This window comes from Cricetulus griseus, chromosome 3, assembly GCF_003668045.3.
Source record: "Cricetulus griseus strain 17A/GY chromosome 3, alternate assembly CriGri-PICRH-1.0, whole genome shotgun sequence".
NCBI lineage: Eukaryota > Metazoa > Chordata > Mammalia > Rodentia > Cricetidae > Cricetulus > Cricetulus griseus.
The window spans coordinates 201,359,177-201,387,084 of record NC_048596.1 but is presented as its reverse complement, the minus strand read 5'-3'; the positions used below and the strand labels follow the sequence as shown (position 1 = coordinate 201,387,084).

The 27,908-nt window shown below is 48.7% G+C and overlaps 1 protein-coding gene across 1 annotated transcript; it reads left to right on the top strand.

Moving 5' to 3' along the window:
- Window positions 1-1,015: 1,015 nt before the first annotated feature.
- CUNH1orf198 (chromosome unknown C1orf198 homolog) lies at window positions 1,016-27,218 on the top strand. Its single transcript, XM_027404840.2, has 4 exons — window positions 1,016-1,371; window positions 13,183-13,233; window positions 23,475-23,999; window positions 24,711-27,218. The coding sequence occupies exons 1-4, from the start codon at window positions 1,048-1,050 to the stop codon at window positions 24,765-24,767; spliced, it is 957 nt and encodes a 318-aa protein (XP_027260641.1). The 5' UTR covers window positions 1,016-1,047; the 3' UTR covers window positions 24,768-27,218.
- Window positions 27,219-27,908: the final 690 nt, after the last annotated feature.

Genomic DNA, 27,908 nt, shown 5'->3' with positions numbered 1-27,908 from the left:
CTGACTAGAGTTCTTTAATTCCTGTTTAGGAGCCTGAGAGATGCTTAAAGACAAAGTCCTGAGATTAAATTAACACGGGGCTGGGGTGGGGGCTGCCTTGTCTCATAGTGGCAAGCATCAGAGAAAGCAAAAGCTCTGTGGTAATGGAGGGGCCTTGGTGTGTAGCTCTCCACAAAAGGGAACGACGTTTGGAGCTTGGGGCATTTCCCTGGCGCTGCCCTCTTTTAACAGGGGCTTTCTTTTTGTGGGGCTATGGTGGTAGTGAGACAGGGTTTCACTATATAGTTCAGGTTAGCCTTGAATTGACCATGGCCTTCCTGCCTAGGCCTGCCCAGTACTGGTATTACAAGCCAGTGCCTCCATGCTAGCTAGGCTTGACAGAAATTTTCTTGGAGACTGCCAGGGACAGGATAAAGACTCCTCATTGATGGTGGTGGGTCAGTGCCTGGACTCCAGCTCGGCGTGGCAGATCGTCCCCCAAACAAAGCAGTAAACCCGAGAATGTAATGCGCGAGAAGGCAAAAGGAGCGAGGAGGATCGGGAGCCAGGTTGGGCACGTGCTGGAAGAAGTTTCCTTTGTCATCAATGCCACGTGGCGGCATGGCGGTCTTTGCCCGGAGTTAACCCCAGTAGCCATCTCCAACCGCGGCTCGCTTACTGGGAACGCAGTGGCTGCCCCAGAGATGCCTTAGGGTCCAGGAAAGCGCCCTCCTCACAGCAGGGAAACTGAAGGGCAGTGAGGGGAGGAGCTCGGAGGTGGAGCTCAGGATGGGGGCGGGACTCCAGGTGGGGATGGAACTCAGAGTGGAGGCGGAACTTCAGGTGCTGATAGGGCTCAGGGACGATTCGTGGTCCCGACCCGTACCCGGTGGGGCATAGGTGACCCGGAGGAAGGACGTCCCTGGAAGGTCTGGGGGCGGTGCTCAGATAGAGGTGGGGGTGGGGTGGAAAGGGGACGGAGCTCAGGGCGGAGACGAAGGCGGAGCTCCGGGGCGGGGCGCTGGCCGCCCGGGAGGCGGCGCTCGGGCCGGGACGCGCGGGCCGGGCATGGCGTCGATGGCGGCGGCGATCGCGGCCTCGCGCTCGGCCGTCATGAGCGGGAACCGGCCGCTGGACGACCGGGAGCGGAAGCGCTTCACCTACTTCTCGTCGCTGAGCCCCATGGCTAGGAAAATCATGCAGGACAAGGAGAAAATCAGGGAGAAGTACGGGCCCGAGTGGGCGCGGCTGCCGCCCGCGCAGCAGGACGAAATCATCGACCGCTGCCTGGTGGGGCCGCGCGCCCAGCGGGCCACCGACGCGGGGGACCCGGCGCGCTTTCCTGGCCTGCGCGGGCCCACGGGCCAGAAGCTGGTGCGCTTCGGCGACGAGGTGGGTGCGGCAGGACTGGCACTCTGGGCGGAGTGGGCGGCGAGGGGGAGTTCAGAAACCTCTGGGAGAAGGGACCTTTAAAGACAAAGTGGAAACAGTAGAGAGGAAATTACGCGAACCTGGGTTTTAATAAGGCTCTGGCCCCTTAGACTGGCCCTCGATGAGTTTACGACTTAGAGCCTCAGCTTTCCGGGTGTGAAACAGGAATAATATCTACCGGTCCTTAACACCAGGCACTCAGGAACCGGCGAATGTTATGTTATGAGGACCTCAGTGGGGGAGGTGGGACTGCCAGGCATTGCTGCACTGCGATAGGTTCCCAGGAGACCACAATGGGGGTTGTGTTTGGGTGTGACATGTGAGTCCGGGTTCCCATCCAAACACCGGAGAAGTTGAGATAACTCCAGCGAGCCTGGACTCTAGACACTGGGGGAAGAGAGAAACTACTGAAATTGCTCCAGCCTGACCCTGCTCTGAGGCACAAAGGCTCCGGAGTCTGCGCTGCTCAGAAACCTGGTGTTTTACTTACTTGGAGATGGTTTCTCTGAAGCCCTTTGTGCCACGAGAGTATGTACTTGGACCTCAGAGACTCAACTTTGCTTTGAAGGACAAAATCAGTAGCAGTCAAGAGTTGTGAAAGTCTTTTGGGTGGAGTCAGTTTTCTAGGAGGCAGAGAGGAGGGGCTAGGCGTGCCCCCCCCCAGGGGGGGAGTTATGCTGAGTGGAAGGAATACCAGTTAAGAATGAGATTTTAGTCAGATTTCTCAGGCCAGGTATTCATCGATATTTGTTACTACAGAGCGCTTGTGGTTACAAAGCCACTTGACTGCCTTCTGCTCTCCATCCCGCTTGAAACTCTGAGTGCCTTGCCAGGAAAAACAAGGGTGTGGTGGGAGATGAAAATATAAGTCTTAAAATATATTCCTGGAGCTGAAACATTTCATTGTGAAAATATGCATCTCCTTAAAGACAAGTGGACAGAGTTTGTGTTCGGATCTGGGTGATGTGCAGGCAAGCAGTTCCTCTTTGGCAGTGTCTCAGGTAAATAAATCTAAGAGGAAGCAGCCCCGTCAGTACTTAACAAATGCCAGAGATTGGCTGTCACTGTCCCTGAGTATATCAGGAGGCCAAGCCACATTGGAGCCAGCGTCACTGACAAGGAGAGATGTGACTACTTTTCTTTTTACTCTAGTTTCTCATCTGGTGCCAGACTGCCCTATTTCTACATTTGTGGACTGGTGTGGTTTAAAGCAAAAAGGGGCTGGGGAGATGATTCCATCAGTAAAGAACTGTCATGAGGATCTCTAGCAGCCATGGAGCAGTGGCACATACTTGTGATTCCTGTGCTGAGAAGCAGATATAGGCAGATCCCTGGGGATCATTGGCCAACCAACCTAGCCTGTTTGTCATGTTCCAGACAACTGAGAGATCCTGTCCCCAAAAACAAGGTTGACAGCATCTTGAGGGACAGCACCTAATGTTGACCTCTGACCTACACTCATTCCCCAACCTTTGCACCAAATGACACTGTGCTGAGCTAGTTATCGACATACCCTTCAGTAGCACCCAGCCTGAATCTCAGCAGTGCAAAATGGGCAGAATATACATACCTCAAGTCTCTGAGTGGCATCAGCCCAGGTGGCAGAGGGATAAGCAGCCTGGAGACTTACTTAGGTGGGGTCTGTAGGACATCAGCCAGGGTGAATGTTTCTTTTTGCCTGCAGTAGTGTGAGGTTTAACAGCACAAGGGACCATAAATTCCACTAGACTGAATGAGAGGTTGGCACCAAATTGAAGTCGGTCAATGGTCTCATCCTTGCACCAGGAGATCATTCATGTAGGAAGCTAGTGTCTGGCCACAGAGCTGAAAGACAGAGATCCAATGTATATGTAGGGTAACTCCCAGCTAGGTGATTTGACAAATAGGTGACCCCAATTTTGAGCCCCCCAAAACAAAAAAACAAAACAGGGCTCTATAGCCCTTTCTACTACCCCAAAGGATGCTGCCTGTTTCCTTGAATCGTGTCCTCCATTGCCAATAAAATTCTGTGGTCCTCATAGTAACACTGTCTAGTCATTTTTTTTTTACTGTCATCTACACTCATTATTTTTAGTATCATCTATTCATTTTTATGTCTCTCGGGAACAAATGGGGCCCTATTTACAGACTAGTGACCATCGGTCTTGGTGACTGTAGATGCAGTAGGGGCTCCTTTGCCTGTGTGCATAGGACGGGTGCAGCCACATGACACCTATGTGTGTGTACATGTGTTTACCCTGATCTCCGTAAAGCTGGATGGTCTGGGCAGAACTTAGATCCCTTCTTGTTTTCCTGATTTAACCTGGTCCCCTGTAGAGATCCTGGCCTCTGCTTTTAGTGTTGAAGCAAAGAATCGACTGTCAATATTTTAGCTATTTCGGGAATCAAATGAATAAGTATTTTTCTAGGCTGTCACAGAAACTAGAGGCATCCTGGATATGGATGCTTAAACTCCCTTCTCCCCTCAGTAGCCTTCACCAGCTCCATTAAAATCCCTGCCTCAAGCGGGAGGTGGTGGCACACGCCTTTAGTCCCAACACTTGGGAGGCAGAGGCAAGCGGATCTCTGTGAGTTCGAGACCAGCCTGGTCTACAAGAGCTAGTTCCAGGACAGTCTCCAAAGCCACAGAGAAACCCTGTCTCAAAAAACAAAAACAAAAACAAAATCCCTGTCTCGTGAACTGATCTCAGTGGAGATGCGCAGGGAACTTAATTTTGTATAAGGCTGCCAACCTCCTACCTTGACTCCACTGTTGCCTTAATTCCTTCACTGCTATTCTGCAGCAGCAAAGAAGAGGACTTGGAGCTCCCAGGCCCAGGTCAAGTCCCGCCATGTCAGCAGCAGGGTGCTGCTCTGGCAGGGTGAAGCATAATGTGGGATCAATGGTTCGAACAGGCCCCTGAGGATGTTCCCTGAGCCTTGTGAGTTTTCTCGAGAACATTAAGGCATGCTTTTCTAGATGCTTTCATCAGGCTGGCAGCTCCCTTCCTTCTCTGGAAGGTTTGTTCTTTCAGCGGTTAAGTTCTGGAAAAGCCTTTCTTTGAGAGATAAAAGGTTTTTGATTGAGAAGGGATCACCTGTATACGCTACAGCTATCATGGGAAACAATCCAACAAACCCAGAACTCTGAATTTTCAGGAATTGGTTGCATCTGCTTCCTGTCCCCAACCCCAACACCTTGCCACACCCAGCAGGATCTGAGCACATTGGTGAGTTCTGGGGTTTCAAGTGCTGCCATTGTCTTAGTTCCAGACAGACCCTTGCAGAGGTGCTAGGTGCCCCTGTGGCAGTGAATCTTGCTTCTGTGGCATCTGCTTGCCTCTACCAGCTCTCTATGAAGTAGGTGGGCCTGAGCAGGAATGATGCTGTCAGTCAGCCAGCTCCACAGCCCCTTGGCCTGGATTCTAGAGACTGGCTTTTTAAGACCCTGGAGCCAGATAGCTCTGAACCTTGCCTGCCTCTTAGTCAACAGCTGCCTCCCAGACACCCCTCCTGTAGGCCTCAGGCTTTCCTAGTGCTCTTACCTGTCTCTCTCTGCTCAAGACCCCTCCTAGATCCTTCTGGAATTCTCCTTTTTGTTGGGTGTGAATTTGGCCCGATGCTTGGCTTCTGGATCTGGGACATGAACAGCTATTCTTTCTCTCTTACTTAAAACTCAGCTTTTTTTTTTTTTTAACCATTTTTTACTTTTTATTTATCTTTGTGTGTGCACGCACGCATGCGTGTGCGACACTGGGCATGCCATATATATCTAGGGTGTTTCTCTGAAGCTATCTACCTTGTTTTTTGAGACAGAATCTCTGACTACCTGATGGTTCACCTATTCAGCTAGGCCAGCTGGCCAGTGAGCCCCAGGGATTCTGTCTCTGTCTCCCATGCCCTGCTTTTTACCTGAGTCCTGCGGAGTAAACTAGGTCCTCCTGCTTGTGTAGCAAACATGCACTTGACTGAGTTATGTTCCTAGCGCTCAGCCTTTTGGTAGATGAGGATGGTGACTTGAGAGTTGATTTCTCAGTATTTTGAAGTTGGTTTTTAAGGAAGGTGGAATGTGTGAATCCATTCCCTCCTGTCTGGCATATCCATGCGTATTTTAGAAATGAGGACAAGGTAAATTGGCCTCTTGTGCCCCTCTGCTTGGGCCCTGGGCTGGGCTGCCAGGCTAGCTCTGAGAATTGTCTAGATGCAGCAGGCTATGAGGGGAGGCTCTGGGCCTGTCCCTCCTGCTACCCTTGCAGGTTGATGGTTCCCCAGCCTGATAGCACTTGGCCTGGTGCCTGGAGCTGAGCCAGCAAACTAGGCTTCCTTCCTGGGCGCCTCCATTGCTGGCTTCCATGGGAGGTGACCCAGTGGCAAGATGGAAACTGGTTTTGCAGAGACGAAAGGATCAGTATGTGGCATTCAGGGAGGGCAAGTAGCGCATGGGCAGTCTTGGAGTCATCTTTTGATTGACAGGAATCACACCCCAAGGAAGAAGTTTCCATGGTGCTGGAAGAATGTAGCCATTTCTCAAAAGTAAATAAGTAACAAGAGAGTGATGGCTACATTCCTGCTAACCCCTTGACCTCCCTTCTCCTAGTTTATTCCCTATCTCATCACTATGAAAGATGGCCCTAGCCTTGCCCATGGCCCTAGCCTTGCCCGAGCCCATGATTCTGAACTTGTGTCCCTAATGGAATGTGTCACAAGCTAAGTTACCAGAGCTTTCTGTCTTTGGAACTGCAGCTCTGAACTCTACTGGATCCTTGATTCAGCAGAGATAAATATACTGCTAGTCTAAGAGACTATTGCCACTTCTATAAGTGTATGCACAGGTACCACAAGCAGGCAGTTGGGTTTTTTGTTTGTTTGTTTTTTGGGACAGGGTTTCACTGTGTAGCCCTGGCTGTCCTGGAACTCACTCTGTAGACCAGGCTGGCCTCCAACTCACAGAGATCCACCCGCCTCTGCCTCCCGAGTGCTGGGATTAAAGGCGTATACTACCACTACCGGGCTCCTGTTTTTGTTTTATTTTTTAATGTATTATAGTGTGTGTGTGTGTGTGTGTGTGTGTGTGTGTGTGTGTGTGTGTGCAAGCAAGTGTGCTCATACACGGGAGAATGGTATGTGTACATGGGTGTACATTCCACAGTACATGGAAGTCAGAGGGCACCTTCAGAGTCATTGCTTTCCTTCTGCTTCTGTATGGGTTCTGGGGAATGAACTCAGGTTGGTCAGGCTAGTTTGGCAAGTACCTTTACTCACTGAGCCATCTCACTGGCCCTCATTCCTGTTTGTTTGTTTGTTTTAAATGCTTTTTTTAAAAGGTTTTATTTTATTTATATGTGTATGGATGTTTTGCTTGCATGTGTGTCTGTGTGCTATGTGTGTGCCTCCTGCCCACAGAGTCCTGGAAAGGGTGTTGGACTCCCTGGAATTTGTGGGCCATTACGTGATGCTATGATCGAACTCAGGGCCTCTGGAAGAGGAGCAGGTGTTCTTAATTGCTGGACCTGAAAGGAGTTGTGAGCTGTCCTTAGTATACCTACAGTTGAAGCATGAGACGGGCTTTGGTGTCTTTGAGTACTCTTGAGTGTCTGGGCCACCCAGCATCAACCCAAGGGTGTCCGCTGTCAACAAAGGGGACTTTCTGTTTCTTTCTACTGTTAGATCTTGCTTTCTGTGGCTGACAGTGTTTCTTGGCCTGAGCCACAATGCCATTGCTTGTCCCCTAGGAATGCTCCTGATCCTGGGCCTTAGAGGCATAGTGACCATTTGTGGTTCCCAAGTCACCTTGTAACTGCAGACACTGCTTCTGAGTCACCAAGGAAACTGGCCCTATTTCTGGGACTTCATAGGTGGGGTTCCCACTTTTGGAAACCAGGCAGTCCTTGCAGAGGTGTCTGCTTTGTGGTCAGGGTGTGTACAGTTGGCAAGCAGTAGGGACTGTAGTTCTGAAACATTGTGATTAAACATGCTTTGCATGGTTACTGTGTAATCTTCAAAATGCCACCAAGAACAAAGACCTTTGCAGGGCTAGGAGGCCACTCATTTGCCCTGCAATTGCCTTGGAGGTCTGTCCATAGGAGACTGGGCAGAGTTTGTAGAGGGTCGTTGCACACAGGTAACCTTTACAAACCTGGTCACACAATCTCTAATCTTTTCCCCCCGGAGAGTTGGAATCACAGACTGCAGTCTGCCAGGTTGGCAGCTCTCAGTTAGTAATTAGCATCTTCTAACTAGTTCCTCCTTGTCTTTCCAAGAGCTCTTTATTGCTTGCTGTTCAATATACATAACACAAAACTTGCCATCATAACCAGTCCTTTTTCTTTTTTTAAGACTGAGTCTCTTGCCTTTAATCCCAGCACTCAGGAGGCAAAGGCAGGTAGATCTCTGTGAGTTTAACACCAGCCTGGTCTACAGAATGTGTTCTAGCATAGCCAGGACTATAGAGAGAGACCCTGTCTCAAAAACTAAAAACGACAGTGCCTCACAATTCCCAGGCAATCCTTGAACTCACTTTGTAGCTGAAGTTGACTTTGCACTTCTGATCCTCTTGCCTGTACTTCCTGAGTGCTGGGATTACAAATGTGAGCCATGCCAAGTTTCTGTTAATGACATTATTTTTTAAAGTGACAGGCTCTGTGTATCATATCCTCCAACTCTATGTAGCTGAGGATGACCTTGAGCTCCTGATCCTCCTGCTTCCCCTTCCCATGTGTGTACCATCATACCCTGTTTATGCTTAAAATCAAACCCAAAACTTTTTTTTTTTTTCTTTTTTGGTTTTTCGAGACAGGGTTTCTCCGTGGCTTTGGAATCTGTCCTGGAACTAGCTCTTGTAGACCAGGCTGGCCTGAACTCACAGAGATCCGCCTGCCTCTGCCTCCCGAGTACTGGGATTAAAGGCGTGCGCCACCACCGTCCAGCCCCAAAACTTTTGTACATCCCAGGGAAACACTCTACCAAATGAGCTTGGCCCCCACCCCCATTTCAACCCTTTCTGAGTGTACAATGTCATTCCACACATTTAAAGTGTTGCAACCATTCCAGAGTATTTAGTTATTTATTCTTGGCATACACAGAGTCTTGTTATGGGACCCAGGCTAATCTGGGACTCACCATCCTCCTGCCTTAGCTTCCTGAACATTGGGATGGCAGGTGTGCTCTGGCATGCCCAGCCACGTTTGTTTTTTGAGGCAGGGTTGCACTTTGTAGTTGGGCTCACTTAGAACCCGTTATGTGAATCATGCTGGCCTCAAACTCTGAGATCCGCCTGCCTCTGCTTCCTGAGTGCTGGGATTAAAGGCATGTGTCACTAAGTCTGTCCTCAGCCATGCTTTGTTTGTTTTTAAATTATTATTTCTTATTGTGTATATACATGACGTATGTATGTGAGCCAGTGTTTATGTGGTGTTCATAGGGAGCTTTGTGGAGTTGGTTCTCTCCACCTTCACACAGTCTGGGGCTTGAATTCAGATTGTCACACTAAGTCATCCACTGTCCTGCCCAGCTATTTGTGTTGTTTTGAAATGAAACGTTATATCCTTTAAGCAAGAAAACAGTACAGGTTAATAATAACTGCCTGTTCTCCCCACCTCACCTCCAGCTCCTGGCAGCCTCTGTTTCGTCACTATGATTTTTTCATTCTCTAGTATTGCATGTAGATGGGACCATAAAAACAATATTTATTCTTGTGTCTGGCTTATTTCACTTAGCATAATGTGAAGAATATGTGTATCTGTGTTACACACATAGTAATACTGCTTTCCTTTGGAGACACTGAGTTGGATCAACATTTTACAGACAGCAAATGCACCTGAGATGGTAGTGGTATAACTAGTTTTAGTGCCTCTGTCTGAAGCCCTTGCGAACCAGCAGGCCCTCCTATGTAGTGTGTACCTGCTTCTGATTGCAGCCTTTCATGGTTTTCTGTGGTTTTCCAGGCTTCTGTGTCCTCATAGTTGTCTCTCTAGTGGTTTTCCATTCTGCTTTGGCTATTCTGACTTGGTGATGTGCAGTAGGCACTCTTACTCTGTGCTCTACAGTAGCCCAGCCGAATTTCCCGTGTCTGTATCTCTTTCAAATGGGATTTTGACTCTGAGGGTAATGGCTGGCCAGAGTAAAGGCCACCTGTGTTGTCCTGAGGTCTGGGGACATGAGTGTGTTGTGCTTCCACTGTTTCAAATCTGGGTGCTTGGGAGGCAGGAGGAGGGCTTTCCAGCAGTCCCAGAGTGAGAGTGCGTGGTCGCATTACAGGCCTGCACCTGCCTGTATTTTGGTTGCCTCCTGGTTACTGTGGAAGCAGAAGAAAACGGGGAAACACTGTGTGTGTGTGTGTGTGTGTGTGTGTGTGTGTGTGTGTGTGTGTATGCATAAATGTGTCTGTGCGTGTTTGTGTATGTATATGTCTGTGTGTCTGTGCTTGTGAGTGTTTACATATGTCTGTGTGTATGTATGTGTCTGCATGCAGGTGTATCTATGTGCAAGTACCTTAGTATCTGTGTATGTCTATGTGTGTGTCTATGTGGGAGTGTGTCTGTGAAAGAGCATGGATGTGTGCGAGTGAGTCCATGTGGAAGTGTATCTACTCACGGCAGTGTGTCTGGGACTGTGTCTATGTGTTGGAGTGTATCTATGTGTGAGGATGTGTTTGTATGAGAGTGTCTTTGTGTGAGTGTTAGTTTGTAAGAGTGTACGGGAGCAGGAACTACCACTTTGAGATTCTGCTGCCATTTGTACAGGCAGCCTGAAAGCCTGCTCTGATGCCAGCACAGTCTATGGCTGGAGGCACAGCCACTACCAGCTGACGACAGAGCTCCCGTCGCATTTTTGCTTGGCAGATTTATTTTTGCTAAGTGCATTATTATTCTTTATGAGCTCAGAATTGCAGAAATCCAAGGAATCTGCCTCTTGATTAAGCTTCTTGCTGAAACAAGCAAGAGACTGTTGACTCTAAATTGAGGGGAAATCTCAGTGACCTCTCCCTGCCTGTGACCCATCCCCCCATGGAATTCCAGGAAGTGTGGGCAGTAACCCTGGGGGCTCTGACCCACCAAGCACAGGGATCTGACTTTTGCTTCCTGGAGTCCTGCTCCCAGTTGCCTCCTCCTACAGCCAGGAGCCTCTGACTTACCTTTGAAGAGTCAAAGGGACTGACCTTAGAGAATGCATTAGAGTCAGGCCAGTTGACACCTGAGTGGATCCAGCTCCTACCCACCCTGTGATCCTTCCTCAGTCCAGATCCTTCCTCTGGGCTGGTGGCCTCAGTGGAAAAAATGCATTAGCCAGATAACGCCCTTCACCTCTCACTCAAGTCACATCTAGAATAAGAGTATCTGTTCCGCCAACCCGCTTCCCTTCCCACAGAAGGCTGTCCTGTCTGCTTTACCACCTCTGAGAGGAGTGCATAGTGTCCCAAGAGCCTGGACTTTTGGGTCATTTAACTCGATGTCTCCTCCCCCAGTGGCCTGCAGAGATGAGGACAGGCCCCAGCTGCGGTTGTCGCTCCCAGGCATTGACTCACATTCCTCCAGATAGCCATGGCCATTTTTGGAGGGGCAGAATTTAGACTTTGGAAGTAACTAGAATTTAGCTGAAATTCCTAAGTGGAACCAGTGACACTGTTTTCATTTTTAGAAGTTTTGCCTGTCGACTGTGTAGTGCAAAATAGCCCAAGTGGGCTGGAGAGGTGGCTCAGTGGTTTAGAGCATTTGCTGCTCTTGCAGACGACCTGAGTTTGGTTCCCAGTACCCATGCATATCCATACACAGACACATACACAAGTACATATTTTTCAAAAAGCAGTGCAAGTGAGTTCTGGAGCCAAGATCCCCAACAGATGTTGCCAAATGCACATTACCACTGTGCAGGATCAATGGCTATTTATGGTGGACTGTATTAGCTGCACAGCTGAAGTACCTTTTGGCTCTCTTAATGCCTGGCCCCACTTTACTGCTGCAACCTATCCAGGTCTGGGGGTTTATTCTCTGTGATGTGGTCTTGGTATAACATGTATCCATGTGAACAGGCTTTCTCTGGTGTTAGTGTGCCGTCCTTGAACCCTCTGCACAAGCATGAGTTTGAAGCCCCTCCTGCTGTGCCCAGCCCCCAGCCCCAGGAGCCACAGCAGGTTAGCCCTTATTGTACAGCCACCAACTACGTATCCCCCAGTGCAAAGGGCTTTCTGTCTATAAATGGCAGCTTTATTCTTGGTACCTCCATCCCAGAAGACCCAGAGCCCCACTCCCCACATTGGGATGCTTTGGGAGTAGGAATGTGTGAGGTGTGGGAGCTGCAGTATGTAAGGACCTAGCTTGTGCAGTGGTCCTGATCTCAATTATGGAACCTGGGCATCTCCAGCTCTGGGGATAGGGCTGGAAAGGCTTATTATGTTATTGTGCCTTGTGAAGTTTCCTCATTCCCTCATTCTAAGGAAAGGCTATCAACTGCCCAGAGCCACCATGCCTTTGTTATTATAGTTCTTAACTGGGTATCAGCCCTCCTCAGCTCAGCAGGGGTGTACCAGCGGAAAGCTGGCTAACAGAATGGATGGCTGCTGTGCTTGCAAACATTCTCCAGGAGTTCCTGCCATTTGTGAGGCTGGTCTGGGGCAGGGCTGTGTCAGCATCTGAAGAAGCTATAGGCACAACAGCTCTCTCTGTGGAGGTTGGAGCCACTCCCTGGACTCAGACCCTAGCTTGAAGAAAGGGTTTGGGTCTCCTTTCCACCTGGCTACTAGGTGACAGGGGACATAATTTATTGGGTACTCCATGGAGTGATACAAATCACCTAGTTGTTGTTTGGGGACAGTGGGAGATGAACACAGAATTAATGTCACTCAGTTTACATATTTTATCAGGGGTTTCAGACATAGCTCTGTTGGTATAGTGCTTGCCTAGCATGCATACAGCCTTAAGTTTAGTCCTCTGCACTGCATAAACCAGGCATGGTGGTATATGCCTGTAATCTCAGCACTTGGAAAGTAAAAACAGGAAGATCAGGAGTTCAAGGTCATCCCTAGACACATAATGAATTTGAAGCCAGATTGTGATACATGAGACTGTCTTAAAAAAAAAAATGATGAAAATTTATCCCATGTTTTAGAGTAGCCAGGATCAGACAGGTACTCTGTGGAGGTGGAAAGGAGGCCCAAACCCTTTCTTCAAGCTAGGGTCTGAGTCCAGGGAGTGCTCTGAGGAGGTCTTCTGCTGCACTGTGTGTGCTGAGTCAGGAGCAACATTAGCATTGTTATTAGACATTGCATTGCCCTGATGCTTTGTCCATTGATTCTGCTACCAGTGCCTTTCACGTGGCTGGGAGGAGGGAGGTACAAGTTGTGACTGGCTGTGTTCTTTGCACAAGTTGCCAGAATACAGCCTCACAGAAAGCCTGCAGGGCATGTGAGCCCTTCACAGAAGCAAGGAAACAGGTTTAGACGGCTGAGTCTTCACGCCAGATCATAGTTTGGCCTGGTTGGGCTGAGACTTGACCCTGTTTTTGCTGAGGACAGTAGCCCCATCCCATTTCTTGAAGGGTGAGTCCGCTGAGGTCTCGCTAAAGATGCCTGTGTGGCAGGAGAGGACCAGAAGCCTGGGCTGGTTAGGGTTAGGGTTAGGTTTAGGTTTAGGGTTAGGGTTAGAGTTAGGGTTAGGGTGCCAGCCTGGAACTGAGACATCTGGGTTTTTAATGGAGCTCGAGTTGTCCTGTGTGGGGGTCCCTCGTGGCTCTGGATGGATATCTGCACAGGGTTGTCAAAGTTTGGGCCTCAGACTTATTCTTGAATTTTTATTTCAGGACATAACTTGGCAAGATGAGCACTCGGCTCCTTTCTCCTGGGAAACAAGGGTAAGTTGAATGAAATTTAGATGTATTTGTCCCTTTTGAAAATATATGAGTACCTGTACATTTTCTTTCAACAGCTGATGCGTACAAAGGGCTCTATGTGGTCCTTAATGCTGGGCTACAATTGACAGCCCATGCTGATAGGACAAAGTGTGTGGTGGGGCTTAGGTCACTGAATCTGTGTATGGGTCCCACAGTGTCCCATAAGTTCCCTGGTGAGTTCCAGCCTGGGTGAGGGTTGCCCTGTCAGGCACTTCTTCTTTATACTTTAGCCTACCCATCAGTATTTGTCCCAAGTGGATGCCCCTTGGGACAGCCTAGAGTTCCTGGTTAGATGACTTTGGTTGGTTTGTGTGCATGCACACATACACAGACACACATGAACACATGGAAATGGACCCTCGTCTTCCAGTCATTCATGTCCTGGTTGTCACTGCCAGAGCATCAAGGCAGACTTCAGGCCATGTCCCATCTCCCCTATTGTCTAGGAGAAGGACCTTAGTACGCAGCAAGACCACAAAGAAGCAAGTGCCCTATAGCTGAGGAGAGGTAAAAGGCCACGAATTTCAAACTCTACAACTTTCCACGTGGTGGTGTTTCTGCAGAGGAGACAGCTGTGTGTGGAATGGGCTTTCAGGCACAGATAGTTTAGAAGCCTTGCTTCTTAATTTTTCACTGTTCCCCACTGCTTCTGATGATAGCTCTTGTCCCAGCTAACCCTGGCACCCAGGGGACCTGTGGAGAGGGAGGTTCAAGGTTGGGGAACATTGATGAAGTCCCAAGGGACCTTGAGAGGCCTCTCCTCTAGAGCGTGTCTTCAGATGCGCCATGTCCTTGGAGGGCAGGGACAGCTCCACCACCTCATGCCATGGACTGTGTCTAGTACACAGCTGACCTAAGGAAAGTGACCAGTCTTGACACTGATACCTTAACGATTGAGGTTGTTCTCATGTTTGACAGGAAAGTTAATTAGAGGACACAGGCATCCATTCCCATGAACACATTCACATAGCAAATATGGATTCCTCCCGCCCTCCATGCCTTACAGATCCTAAATAATTCTAAAGAAGCCAACTTCTGCATCACATAGGTCTTTGAGACTGAGATTCATCATGTAGCCTCGGCTAGCCTCAAACTAATGTCCCTCCGCCTTTGCTTCTTCAGTGCTGGTATCACAGGAGGGTGTTAACATGCCCAGGCCCTGAAGGGCTTTGGAAATTTCTGCTGTAGATTAGTGGGGAACCCAGGTTTTCATGGAGGGTTAGGGATGGAGGCTGTCAGCTGGGAGCTGGAAGTCCTCTAGATTGTGCAGTGGCTGACAGCAACCAGACCTGGGCTGCCAGGATGTTGTCTCTGCCCTCATGTTCTCATTCACTCTAATTTAGTGCTGAAGTTTCTGGAGGCAAAGCAGGGCATATACGGTATGTGGAGATGTAAACTGCTGCCCCTTCCACTCCTCAGTCAGTATAGAGTTGCTCCTCAGCCACAACCTTGGAGGACTCTTGCCTCTGCTTCTATGAAATGGGCTGCAATCCTCTTAGGGATTTAAAGGGGACCAGGCACCTTGATTGAGAGCCACACACAGGAGGCAGCCTTAGTCTCCAGGAGCATGTTGGAGATCAAACCCCATGCTCTTGTGGATACTGAGCTCGCTTTATCAGTTGTCACTGATCCAAACGCTTTCCCAGGGCCAGTGGCTGAAGCAGCGCTATTCAACATGTAATGCTGAGTCAACATGTGAGTCAAAGCAGGGCTGTTCTTGGTGGTCCTGCCAGGATTGATCCCTGTCATCCAAACCCCAGGAGAGCCTCAGTCATATACCTGGGTGGTACCAGCCACTGTGTGCCAGCCTGGGTGTTTTCAGCACAGTGTAACAGTGACCCTTGAGGGAGTGTAGGTGCTCGTAAGGCCCTTTGGTAGAATAGAAACTGCTTAGCAGTGAACTTGCCTTGTTCCTGGCCTGGCCAGTGTCTAGTCGTCTGGAATGCAGGTGTGGGGCAAGAGGAATAGGTACACTGTTTGCACTGTGTTTAATTCGAGGTTTGGCCCTGAGAATGGTCCTCTCTCCAATATTAATTGAGGCATTTCTTGCTACTTTAACTCTATCATCCATTGATTTTTGATTTTTCACATTTATTTGTTTGTTTATTATGTGTGTGTACATGTACATCATGGCATGTATGTGGAGGTTGGGTGACAGTTTGGGGGACTTGGTTCTCTCCTCCTACCTTATAAGTTCTGAGTATTGAACTCAGTATCAGGCTTGGCTATAAGTAACTCTACCCTCTGAGCTATCTCACCAGCCTCAGACCTTTTTTTTTTTTTTTTTTTTTGAGACATAGTTTCTATATAGCTCAGGCTAGCCTTGAATTCACTATGTAGCTTAGGCTGGCCTCCAGCTCCTGGTGATCCTGGCAATGCTAGCAACCTACCTGCTGCAGCTTCCTTAGTACTGGGCTTACAGATAGGGGTAGGCCACCACTCCTGGCATATTTATTTGTTTTTGTAGTACTGGAATTTGGACCTAGGGTCAAATACTAAGTGAGCTTACCACTGGGCAATATCCTGAGCCTATAGTTTTTATTAATTATGATAAAATTTACATAATGTAAATTTTATTAGCTTAACTTTTGAGGAGGGGTGTTGGGTATTGAACCTGGGGATTCACACGTACATACTGAGCACTTCCAGCACATTTACTACTGTGTGTGTGTGTGTGTGTGTGTGTGTGTGTGTGTGTGTGTGTGTACTCTCAAGTGTGTGTACATATATGTGCTCATGCATATGGAAGCCAGAGGCCAAACTCAAGTATGGTTCTTTAGGTGCCATTTACCTTGTTTCTTGAGACAAGGTCTCTTGGTGGCCTGGAACTTGCAGATTCAGGGCATCCAGAGAACCTCAGGGATCCACCTGTCTCTCCTTCCCCTGCACTGGGGTAACAAGAATACACCACTCTACTCACTTTTGTTTCTTTTCAAGTTTATTTTTAGTTGTGTGTGTGTGTGTGTGTGTGTGTGTGTGTGTGTGTGTGTGTGTGTGTGTGTCTTTTAGTGTGTATAATATATGTGGGTGTGAGTGCAAGTACCTACAGAGGCCAAAAAAGCCTTTTAGATCCCCTGGAATTGGAGTTACAGGCAGTTATGAGCTGCCCAGTGTGGGTGCTGGGGACCAAACTTGGGTCCTCTGGAAGAGCAGTGTGCACTCTTACTTAACCTTGGAGTCATCTCTTCAGCTACATTTTTTTTTCTTTTTTTCATCATGGGTTCTAGAGATCAACCTTAGGTCTCTGTGTTCACAAGGCAAATTCTTTATTGATGAGATATCTCTCCAGTCCCAGTTAACCACTTAAGAAAACAGTTTGTTTTTTTAAAGACTTATTTATGTATACAGTGCTCTATCTGCATGTACAACTTATAGACTGCTATGAGCCACCATGTGGTTGCTGGGAATTGAACTCAGGACCTCTGGAACAGCTGCCATGCTCTTAACCACTGAGCAACTGTCTCTCCAGCCCACAAGAAAACATTTTTAAAAATGTATGTGTACATGTATATGTGTGTATGCCATATGTGTGCAGCTATTCAGAGAGGCCCGAAGAAGGTGTTGGACCTTGTGGAGCTAAGTTACAAGTGGTTGTGAGCTGTCAGACATGGGTGCTGAGGATAGTATTTCTGGAAGAACAGTGCACACCCTTGACTGCTGAGCCATCTCTTTAGCACCCCATTAGCCACTTTTGAGTGTGCAGCTCTGTGGCACTTAGTACCCTCACATGGCTGCGCATCCATCACTGTCTGTCTCTCATACTGTCATTTTATTACACAGCTGCGCGTGTTTATGGAGCACAAAATTTTTGCTGTTTGCATATGGTATGATAATTGGATCAAGCTAATGAACATATCCAAATTTTCCATCATGCAAGACACATCCCTCTACTTCTGATAGTAACTCCCGGCACCCCCTCCACTGCTCTATCCCCGCAGGGATATGGTCACCACTGTAATCTCTTCCACTCATCTATCAGCTTGGCAGGCAGGCTGGGGGGCGGGGGGACTGCTGCCGGGAGGATGCCCTCGGGACTGTTGCATTCCTTTTTCAGGCTCCTATGTTTCCAGAGGAAAAACCCAGTACCCAGAAGGCCCCAGACCAGGAGGGAGGAAGGAATGGAGAAGATTCCTTGCATTCCCAGGCTGCCTGGGCTGCAGACAAATTGGAGAGTGTATGGGGAGGCTAGACCCTTGGGACCTGTCCCCGAGGTCCCTTTCCCCCCAAGCTGTCTGGCTTCTGTCTGTCTGTCTTTACTAATGTTCAGCTGCCTGTTCCAGGTCCTAAGGAGACCAAGGAGAGTCAGATCATTGATGTCCAGACCTGGGTGGGCTGTTCAGAGTAGGGAGCCTTCCAGGCCTTCCTCAGAAGGAAAAAGTGCCCCTGTGAGCACACACTCACCCATATATACGCCGTAGCACATCTTCTTCCTCCATCCTCTGGACCAGGTCCTTCCCCACAACCCATGAGCACATCTAAGTTCCTCCCTCCTGTTCCTTTTCCTGCCATAGGTCACATAACCATCCGGCTAGAAAGCAGAATGCCTGGTGGCTGTGGTTCAGAAAGTCACTGCCAGTGGAGGACGGAGGGGCCTCCTCTTCTAAGCCATGGCCTTGCATGTACCTCCTCAATGTTAGTCGGTTTTTGAGGGGCATGGCCCCATAGGATGTACCCAGCCCCATCACAACGTAACTCCTGTACTGCTAGGGCCCATGCCTCTTCCTTAGGAAGCCTGCTTTCCCTGCTTGATGGCTGTCTTCTCTCCTCCATCCTTTCCCTCTCACCACTAGAGCTCAGCTTTGTAGTCCTCTGCCCAAGACCTCTCCATGTTTGCCCTGAGTGTGGAATATTGTTCAGTTCCTTCAGTTCAGTGGCCTCAACGCTGCCCCTGAACCCCAGGCTCCTACAGGTCTCCCTGAAGGTTACTAGATTCCACCACCCACCTTCTCTTGAAGATCCCCCCCCCCCATCCTCCAGCTGCTGTATAAATCCCATTTCTGACTGTCCCAACTACTATGAGAACTGTGCTGAGCTCTTTCTGACTGCGGCTACCTAGCCTTTGTCTCAGTAGGTTAGCTTTTTCTGACTCTGTGTGCCTAGCTTTGTCTCAATAGTTTAGCTCATTCTCACCATGTGTGCATAGCCTTTGTTTCAATAGTTTAGCTTTGCCAGCAGCTGCCAAGCCAAACAGTCCTTTTTAGTGGCATGTACTCCCCCCTTTGCTGAATATCACACATTCCTCTCCAGTGAGTGGGACATAAAAATAGACACTGGGCTCTGTTGTGGTCTTGCTGTTTTTAGAATGGATGTGGCCAGCTGAGCCCTGTTCCCCACATGGGCTGACTGATTCCCACTCTGCTGACTGACCAGGTTGTAGAGGAGTCAGGAGCCCTGGGAATGAAGGGCAAGTGGGATGCTGCCATGAGTTGAGGAGATTCTTGCCTTGCTCTTCTGTTTCCATGTCTCCAGGTTCACGGAAGACACTAAGTTGAGCCCTGACCCTTTCTGCCCTCGGCCCATGCCACGACCATGACCGAGTGGCAACTGTCTCTTCCTGTTACCTTCTATGCAGCATCCTTCTGCAGGACTGGCTCAGCAGCCTGGACACTGGAAGAAGGCTGGCATGACCTCCTTCCCATGCCTGCAAAAGATAGGCCGTTTGGAAAGACTTGTCCCTGGCATGCACAGTCTTCCTGTTTCCCTCCTTGGCCTGTGTGAGCCCCCGGTGGAGGTGGTCAGGTCTGGCCTCTAAAACCAATGCAGTCTCTGGAAAAGTCAGGTGAGCTACCATGCTGGCTCCTCTGTAATGAAAAAGGGACAGTGAGTCTTCTCCTTCGTGTGACTTTGGGGAAAGGCTCCATGCCAGGCACATAGCACATGCTCTGTCAAGCAAATCTTCTGGACTGTTCTTCCCAAGTGTGCGGTGTGAAGTCAGCTAACTTCTGTCTCTGGGATCGAGGTACAGGTGGCTACAGTGTCCCTGATGGCTTCCCAACAAGGTATTGGGCTCTCATTTGCCTTGCTCTGGTCCCTGGGGGTTTGGTACCTGTTTTCTCTAGGTGGGACCAATGGCTAACTGGTCCTGAAATAGGAGAGCTGAACTTGGGTGCTTCTCTGGCTCCCAGATCTGAAGCTGTGATGCTCCCCATGGGTTCTCTTGTCCAGCCACCACCCTGTTCCGTAAGCTTTCACAGAGTGTAGGGGTCCTGGGACTACCAAAGCTCTGTCCTCTTCAACTCCTGTGAGCCTGGAATTATTGGGTTGTATCAGCAGTCATGAGACCCAGCTGTAAGGAAGGCCAATTCCCAGCAGGCCATGAGGGAAACACACAGGAGGAGGTCACTGACCCATGAGGGATGGTGTTACTATAGTTTTACGTGGCCTTGTTGAGCCCATTGTTTGGTTCTTCAGCTGAGCCAACATAGACTGGGACATGGAACAAGTTCTTCTCCTCCCCGCCCAGCCACCAGATAGTGTTTGGATATCTTGATTCACAGTACCTTCTCTTCTTTTGGGGCAGTGAGAGGTCCTTCATCAACGAGGAGGTTGATTTGTGAAAGGAAACCAGTCACACTTTATGTGCAAAGTTAGGATCAAGAAAACAGAGGGAAAGGGGGGCAGATAGGTTAGGAGCTGCTGCCCCCCTCCCTTCCCTCGTGCTCCCCTTCCTCCTCCTCTCCTCCCTCACCCCCTTTCTTTTTCTTTTTTTTTTTTCTTGGTACAAGGTGTTGCTGTGGCTTGTTGGCCCGATAATTTCTTTTCTTTTTCAAATTAGCTTTGTATTGATACTTTGTGGATTTCACATCATGCAACTCTATCCCACTCATCTCCCCATCCCTTCCCATCTGCCCTCTGCCCTTGAAACTCGCCCCCCCCCAAGATAAAACAAGATAAATTTTAAAGGAAAACTCTTGTTGTACAAGCTGTAGTATGACACAGCGAGTCACACAGTCCTTTAGACCATATATTATTACTTGCAAATGTTCATTGCAATGCATTGTTGGTCTGATTTGAGGTCTCTAGGTTTTGCTACATCATTAATTCAATATTGGGCCCTCACTGGGGCTCCCCTTGGATATCCTGTTGTTTTCCCTGTGTCATGGAGATCCTGTAACTTTAGGTCTGTAGGACCAGCCTCTGGTAATTTGTATATAGCCCAGATTGGCCTCAAACTAACAGCAATCCTCTTGTCTCAGCCTCCTGAGTGTTAGGAGTTTAATCAAGAACTGTTATACCCTGTCTCCTTTTTATCTTTTCTTTTCTTTTGTTTTTTGTTTTTTGAGACAGGGTCGCTCTATTATGTAGCTCTGGCTGTCCTGGAACTCACTCATTAGAACAGGCTGGCTTCAAATTCCCAGAGATCCATTTGCCTCTGCCTCCGGAGTGCTGGGATAAAAGGGGTAAGCCACCATATTTTCTTGTGTTTGCCTTCAAAGTTCCCAAAGCAGGTAGGTAGCTGCTCCTGGCAGCATGCCCCTTTTAAGTTGATGTCACCTCCCACTGGGACACAGCAGAGCACCTGGTTAACCCTGAGTTGATGGGAGCAGCTGTCACTCCAGCAATGACACAACCTTGGATTTCAAGCTTGGCTTCCCTCCTCAGTATCTGACCACCCACATGCCAGGGTGCCTGGCTTTGCAATCCATAGTCTTCTAAGCAAAGACCCTGCCAGAGTAGGGGGATACCCCCACAAAAAAAACCTGGGTGTGGCAAACTGATTTTGTGTGTCTTACTCTGCAATTTCTAGATCAGAGTCAACCCTATTTCTGAGGCTTGGGCACATCCAAGCTGTTTTTAACAGTTTGCTGACTTAAGGGAACCCTCATGTCTGTCTGTCTATCTGTCCCAAGTGTCTTGGTGTCCTACTGGGGAATTTGTAAATAAGTAGTATTCAGAATGCTGGACCTAGAAATGAGTGAGGTGGCACATGCCTGTAATCTCAGCACTCAGGAGGTAGAGGCAGGAGGATCAGGAGTCCAAAGAAAAAAGAAAGGAAAGAAAACAGACTAGCTCATTTATCAGGTGATGCCATGTATGCCCCAGTGTTTTCTGAATCAACACAGGTTGAAATGATCAACTCAGTTAGTTGGCTAGAAATGACTCTGTTCCACAGCTGGGACTTAAGACACAGAGCATCTCTGTAGAGCAGCACAACAGTGTGCATCTGAAACCACACATGGAGAGTTTAAACCTTTGACTTTTGATATTTTGTTTCTGCAAATCTGAAGAAATTAACTCTGAACTGGGCAGCTGTATGCACAAAAATAGTCCCAGTGAGCCAGATTGCAGGAGTGAGGGTCAGCAGGTTCCAAGAAGAATGTGAAGTAGGTTGTGGGACAGCTACTGAGGGAAGTGTTCACATCCACAGTGGCCATAGCCTGGGAGGGTGGCTGTCAGTAAATTGATCTCCTTGCAATTATGAGAACCTGAGCGGGATTCCCTATAACATAGATAAGAAATTCTGACATGGTGACAGGTACTTGTTTTCCTAGCACTGAAGATGTAAAACAGACTGATCCTTACAGGCCAGCCTGGTTAGCCTCTAAGTGAGTTTCTGACCAGTGAGAGGGAGCCTGCATCAAAGAACAAAGTGGACGGCCATTGTATAATATTATTCTTGAGGAGATGTGAACAAATGTCTGCTCACCCTAGACAGGATACCACCAGCAGACCAAACACCCAAGTCCAACTTGGTGAACCAGTGTGTTTTACTGGGGGTGATTTACAGGAGTATGGGGGGGGGTAGTCACTTGCAGGTGTAGAAATGACTCAAAGACAGCTGCATTACCGAAAGCCCATCCCAACATAGGTGACAGCTCACCAAAGCTGGAAACCTGAAGCACACTTAAAGCATAGCCTGCAGGCAACTCAACAGATTGGAGAACATTTCTTCCTTGGAGCTTATTTGGTCGGAGCCACTCGGCTGTTTTGATAGCAGCTCTCAGTAGTCCTCACTGCTTATATATGCTTGAGAGGGAGGAGCCTCGTGAATTTGATCAGATTCAGGGACTTCCTAAAGCTATTGAGTTGTTTACTTTGTGAGACTCAAGGAGATTCCTTCCAAGATGAAATTCGTTTTATCTCAGAGGAATTTACTGTACAATACTGGCACCCCGGGACCATGCTTGAAGTTGTCTTCTGGCCTCTATACACTCTATACATGCGCCTATACCATGCATACATGTGTACGTGTGCACACGTGTGCGTGCGTGCACACACACACACATTGTGAAGACCAAGAAAGAGCTGAATGATGCTCATAACACATTGAAGAAGTGACATCCTATATTACAGACCTGATAAGACCACAGTTAACATGAAAATGTGGTACAAAAAAATATAGTTGTGGGGGTAGGTGTTATGATTTTTCTGAATTTTCTTTACTTTCCCAGCTTTTTTTTTTTTTTTTTTTTTTTTTTTTTTTTTTTTTTTTTTTGAGACAGGGTTTCTCTGTGGCTTTGTAGACCAGGCTGGGATCCACCTGCCTCTGCCTCCCAAGTCCTGGGATTAAAGGCGTGCACCACCACCGCCCGGCCTCAGCTTTCTATAGTATCATTTGTTATTTTAGTTTTACAAGAAAGCAGTGGAAGTGATGGGGAAATGAAGTTTTCAGGATTGGTTTTAAGATGGAGACTGATGAATTCTGCAGGATGGGGATGACATGGCCTGCAGTTGGCTCCCCTTTGACAGAAGGCTCAGAATTTCTGGCAGTGATTTCTGTCAGATCTGCTCAGTGGTGGTATTAGAGGTCACCACGGTTGACTGGGTGTGGGTCAGGAAAGTGGTTAGTCTGTACACAATGGCATGGGGTATGGACTGTGCTTGTGTGCCTTCCCTTCCCTCTGAGGACTCTGATGCCTGAGGGGCCCACACATCCTCACCTGCCTGCAACACCCCTCAGGAAAAGTCAGAACCCAGCCATGTGCTCTCACAGCCAACAGGGATCCTTGACCATTTCTGATTCTGGTCTTAGAGCTGTTCAGGGTACATTATGACAAGGCTTGGCCTCATAGCTCCTAATGTGTTTCAGGCCTGTAGTGAGGACTGCTATGAAAATAGTTACTTGGGACCAAAAGATGACTATAACCTTATATTGTTACAGTGTCTTCACATGTCTGAGGAAGAGTGTATGTGAGCCGGCTGTCTGTCCCAGGGGGTTCTAAGGCTTGCTCTCATTTTTCTTTTCTTTTGTTTCCCCACAGAGTCAGATGGAGTTCAGCATCTCCTCCTTATCCATCCAGGAGCCTGGCACAGCCACCATGACTAGTGATCCCAGGCCCCTGGCCAAGGCTCCTCAGGGCACACAGGCTGCCAAGCCTGCCCAAAGCAGCAGATCTTCTAGCCTGGATGCCCTGGGACCTTCAAGGAAAGAGGAAGAAGCATCCTTTTGGAAGATCAATGCTGAGCGCTCTCGGGAGGGGCCTGAGGCCGAGTTCCAGTCGCTGACACCCAGCCAGATCAAGTCCATGGAGAAGGGAGAAAAAGTCATGGCCGCTTGCTACCGCCAGGAGCCCATCACAAAAGACAAGGAGGTCAAGGCTATACCCCAAGAACAACAAACCCTCTCCAGTGTAAGCACAGAGCAAGAGGTGCCCCAGCCTGTGCAAGCCCCTGCCAGCTTGCTGCCCAAGGCCACCCCCATTGAGTCCCCAGAGAAGTCATCGCCTCCCGCTGCCCAGCAGGATGAAGAAGACGATGCTCTGTTCTCAGAGCCTGTGTTTTCACAGGTGGGTGGTGATGGCACCAACTCTACATCAGAAGTGGAGGGCACATTCTTTCACGGATATCCAAGGAGGGCTTATAGGATGGGACAGCCATCAATGTCCCCATGGTCTTCTTCCCCTCTACTGAGTTCAATTTCCAGAGCCCATGTTAAAAAATACCTGGGCATGGTGCAATGCTTGTAATCCCAACACGGGGAAGTTGGAGACAGATGTATCCTTGGGCTTGTTGGTCAGACAGCCTAGCCTACTTGGTGAGTTCCAGGCCAAGGGTAGACCCTGTCTGTAAAAAGTGTCTAACACCCAAACGTATCTTTTGGCCTCCTCGTGTGCACGTACACACACACACACACACACACACACACACACACACACACACACACACACACGCACACACACACACACGAGCAGGGGTGGGGATGGATTGAATGATGTGTCTGTTCACATTATAATGCTGTCAGAAGCAGGAGGGTGCCAGTAGAGAAGCAGGTCGTTCTCTGCTCTGTGCATGCTGGTGTTGGATGTGACAGGGTGTTGCTTGCACTGGATTTTGTGCAGCTTTCTGGTCCTTGGCACTGAGGTAAATTGAGGTCAGGGGCCCCTGAGGCAGAAGCAGCTGCTATCATCTGGGTCGTTGTAAATGAGGTGCTGTATATAGGTTGAATGTGGCTGGAATGGAGGCCCATGTCTTATTTTGTGTCCTTTGTCCCTCTGCAGATCAGCTCAAGTAACACCCTCTTGAAGACGGGCTTTGATTTTCTGGACAACTGGTAAACAGTGATACCTGGAAAGACAGCCAAGAGCCCCCAGTGTGGCCCAAGTGGTGTTCAGAGGAGAAGGCAGCTCCGCCTATGTATTTTCCTGTTTTCTCTGCTCTTTTCTTAGTCTTTTGGGAACTAGGAAATATTGCCAGGGTTTCTTTTTTTTTCTTTTTCTTTTTCTTTTTTTTTTTTCTTTCTTTTTTTTGGTAAAACCAAATAGATAAATACACTATTTTCAAGGATTTGATAACAAGTTTTACACTTGGGATTTTTAAAGACTAAGAATCCAGTAAATAAAACTTCTGTTCCCAGCTCCATCCCACTTATCCTTCCAAGAAGGTTCTCGGACCAAGTCACAAAATGTCACAAAGGTGATGCCCTCTTCTCTTTGCACCCTCTCCAGTCCTTTTCATGTTGGGGGCTCCCTGGATGGATGTGGGCTGCTGGCTGTCACTGTGGAAGATTCATCCTTACAAATGGGCTCTCCTGGTACCCTTCCTTCGCTGAAGCCACATTTGGTGTTCTTCTCCTCCCCTCCTTCTAGGAAACAGACTGCTGGCAGGTGGCAGGTGCCTCTAAGCCATCCCGGTGACTTACTCGGAGCTTTGATTGTTTAGAAGCAGTTGCCTGTTGACAGGTTTTCTATCCGATTCTCACTGTTTTATATGTAGCTGCAGCAGCTTCCTTGGTTTTGTAGGAGTTTTCTTCTGGAAGTTATTATAACTGTCCTGCTAGTGTCCCAGTCCTGGCCACTATGGGAGTCAGGGTGGTGACAGAGGTGCTGGAGAACAGGGCTCTTCTGATTCACTGTGTTAGAACCGTCCAGTGTGAGACGGGCAGGCTTGGCCATTCTTTGCCCCAGTCTGATCAAGCTGTGTCATGAAGGCCTCTCCCCGAGACTTGACCACCTTCAAGTGCAAGAGGCCTTCCTGAGGGTTCCAGAAACTTCCCCCTTGCAGCCCTGAGAGTTCACAGCAGCAAGGCTGGGTGAGGAGCATGCACCTCACCCAGATACACTGTTCTTTGTCCTCATGGCTGGCCTGCCATGGCCTCTGGACCACATGCATCTGCAGGAGGTGCCAAGCAGATCTGTGAGCTCTGGGTGGCATGGTCTACCCTTCACCGTTGCTCCGTTCTCTTCACCTGAAGCCTTAATCTCCATGAGCCCCCTCCTCTGAGCGCCTGGTTTCAGTACTGAAAGGTGTAACCTTCTTAATGCCTGTGTCGTAGGACTTTCTGAAATAACTTCTGGAATAGTCTCTTTGGCCGTGTTTACCAAGGTAAAGCACACAGCAACTATCCCACCCTTCTCTCCCCTAGGAAAACATGCCAAAGCTGTACTTAGCCAATATTGATGTGATACCTGCCAATTAGCTTATGTCCTAAACCTCCCTTTGTCCCTTGGTCCCTTGGGTTTGGATTTGCCTTCCTCTAGCAACATTTGACCAGTCATCTTTCCATAATGTTGTAGAGCAGTTGATAGGAGAAGGATAGAAAAGCTTCTGGCACACAAGGAAGAAAATAACTTGCAAGCCACCATTGGCACAGGCAAGCCACCATTGGCACAGCCCAGACTGGCACTCACTCTTCAGGGGAGTCCAGCACGGCTGCCATGTGCCCACCCTCCTACCCCCGTGCGGAGGGTTGATTTGAAGCCTGTGCATGTTTTCCTTCCCTGTAGGTCTAAGGTTCCTGCTATTGACATAGCAGGAAGGAGAAGGCTCGCCCTGGCCACTTGACCAGGGTGATTAGTCTGCTCTCCGTGCAGACATTTTCACTTCTTCCCACTTTCTCCTAATTCCCTTCTAGTTTCTCCAGTGAAAACATGGAGAGGGGCTGAGTGTAGGCACGGTGTTGTTTCTCAAGGAGGCCTCCCAAGAGCAGGTGGGAAATCACAGGGAGTCTAGGAGGGATCCTAAAGGACTCACCTGACCTGGGTCCTTGCACCTGGGCAGGGTCCACACCAAGCTGGCTTCTTGGTCTCCCCCAAGGACTCTGTGGCAGTGCCCAGGAGATTGGCCAGGTGTTTACCACCTTCTCTTCCTCCGGCATCCTGATGAAGTACATTCATCATTTCTCTTACAGTACATTCTTTGGCTGAAGCCTGTGTATGATTTTGGACTCCACCACACACCCAGGCTCAGCAACTGGGAGGCAGCTCCAGGGCTCTGTGTCTTGCTCTTGGTGGCTGTATTTGACAAAAGCTCTCAGGAACCAAGACTGTGCCTGTTTGGGCTGTCCCTAAATCCCAGGCCCTCAAGGCTTGGATGTGCTCCCATTAGGAACAGGGGAGCGGCCTCCTGGCCAGGTGTGTCCCTCATGCTAGGGCCAGAAGTGGCCTTCTGTTCTTCACACCACCCTCTCCTTTGATACATGTTTTCAAAATGGTAAATTCTTACTGACAGATTATAACTTGGTCCTATTTTGTACTATTAGCCTTTAATAAAGCCATTTTAAAATGAGAGCTGGGTCTGTTTCATTTTCTGCTGTGCTCTGGAAGCTGATCAGAGTGGTGGGAGTTTAATGCCAAGTAATGTTTCCTAGGAAGATGTCAAGAAATATCCACTCACCCTAGATAGGTTACTAATAGAGAAGATTGCATCCAGTTCTATTTAGTGAGCCAGTGAGTTTGTTGGGTAACTTACCAAAGTGGGCCCTACAACCAGGAAGTCCCCTTCCTCAACTTGGTGGCTTATGTTGCAGCTCCACCACTGGAATCCCCAAGTCAGCCTCTCCCTCCTAAATATCCTAGTGCCACTGCCAAGACCAAGTGCATCAGGAGGGAGTGACAGCTGGAACCTCAGTTTGCCCCTTTGTCATGACCTCATGTCTAACACTCATCATGTTCTAGTTTCCTGTGGGCCATGGTCTTCTGCACCACAATTGTGCTTTGTGACATCAGTAGTCATGCCTAGAAGTGATGGCTCCACTACAACATGAAATAGAGAAAGATTCACACCTGTGGGAGGTGTGAATCAGAGTCTACACCATCCCCTATGCAGCTAACAGAAGTGATGGCCCAGGTGCACCTGCCCCAACAGACAGATGACTTTGTCCTGGAGATGTAACCAGAACACTAGAGTTTATGCTGGCCATCACCACAAATGCCAATGGGCAGAGGCAGGAATGAATGTTGAAGTCGAGTTGTTCAGAG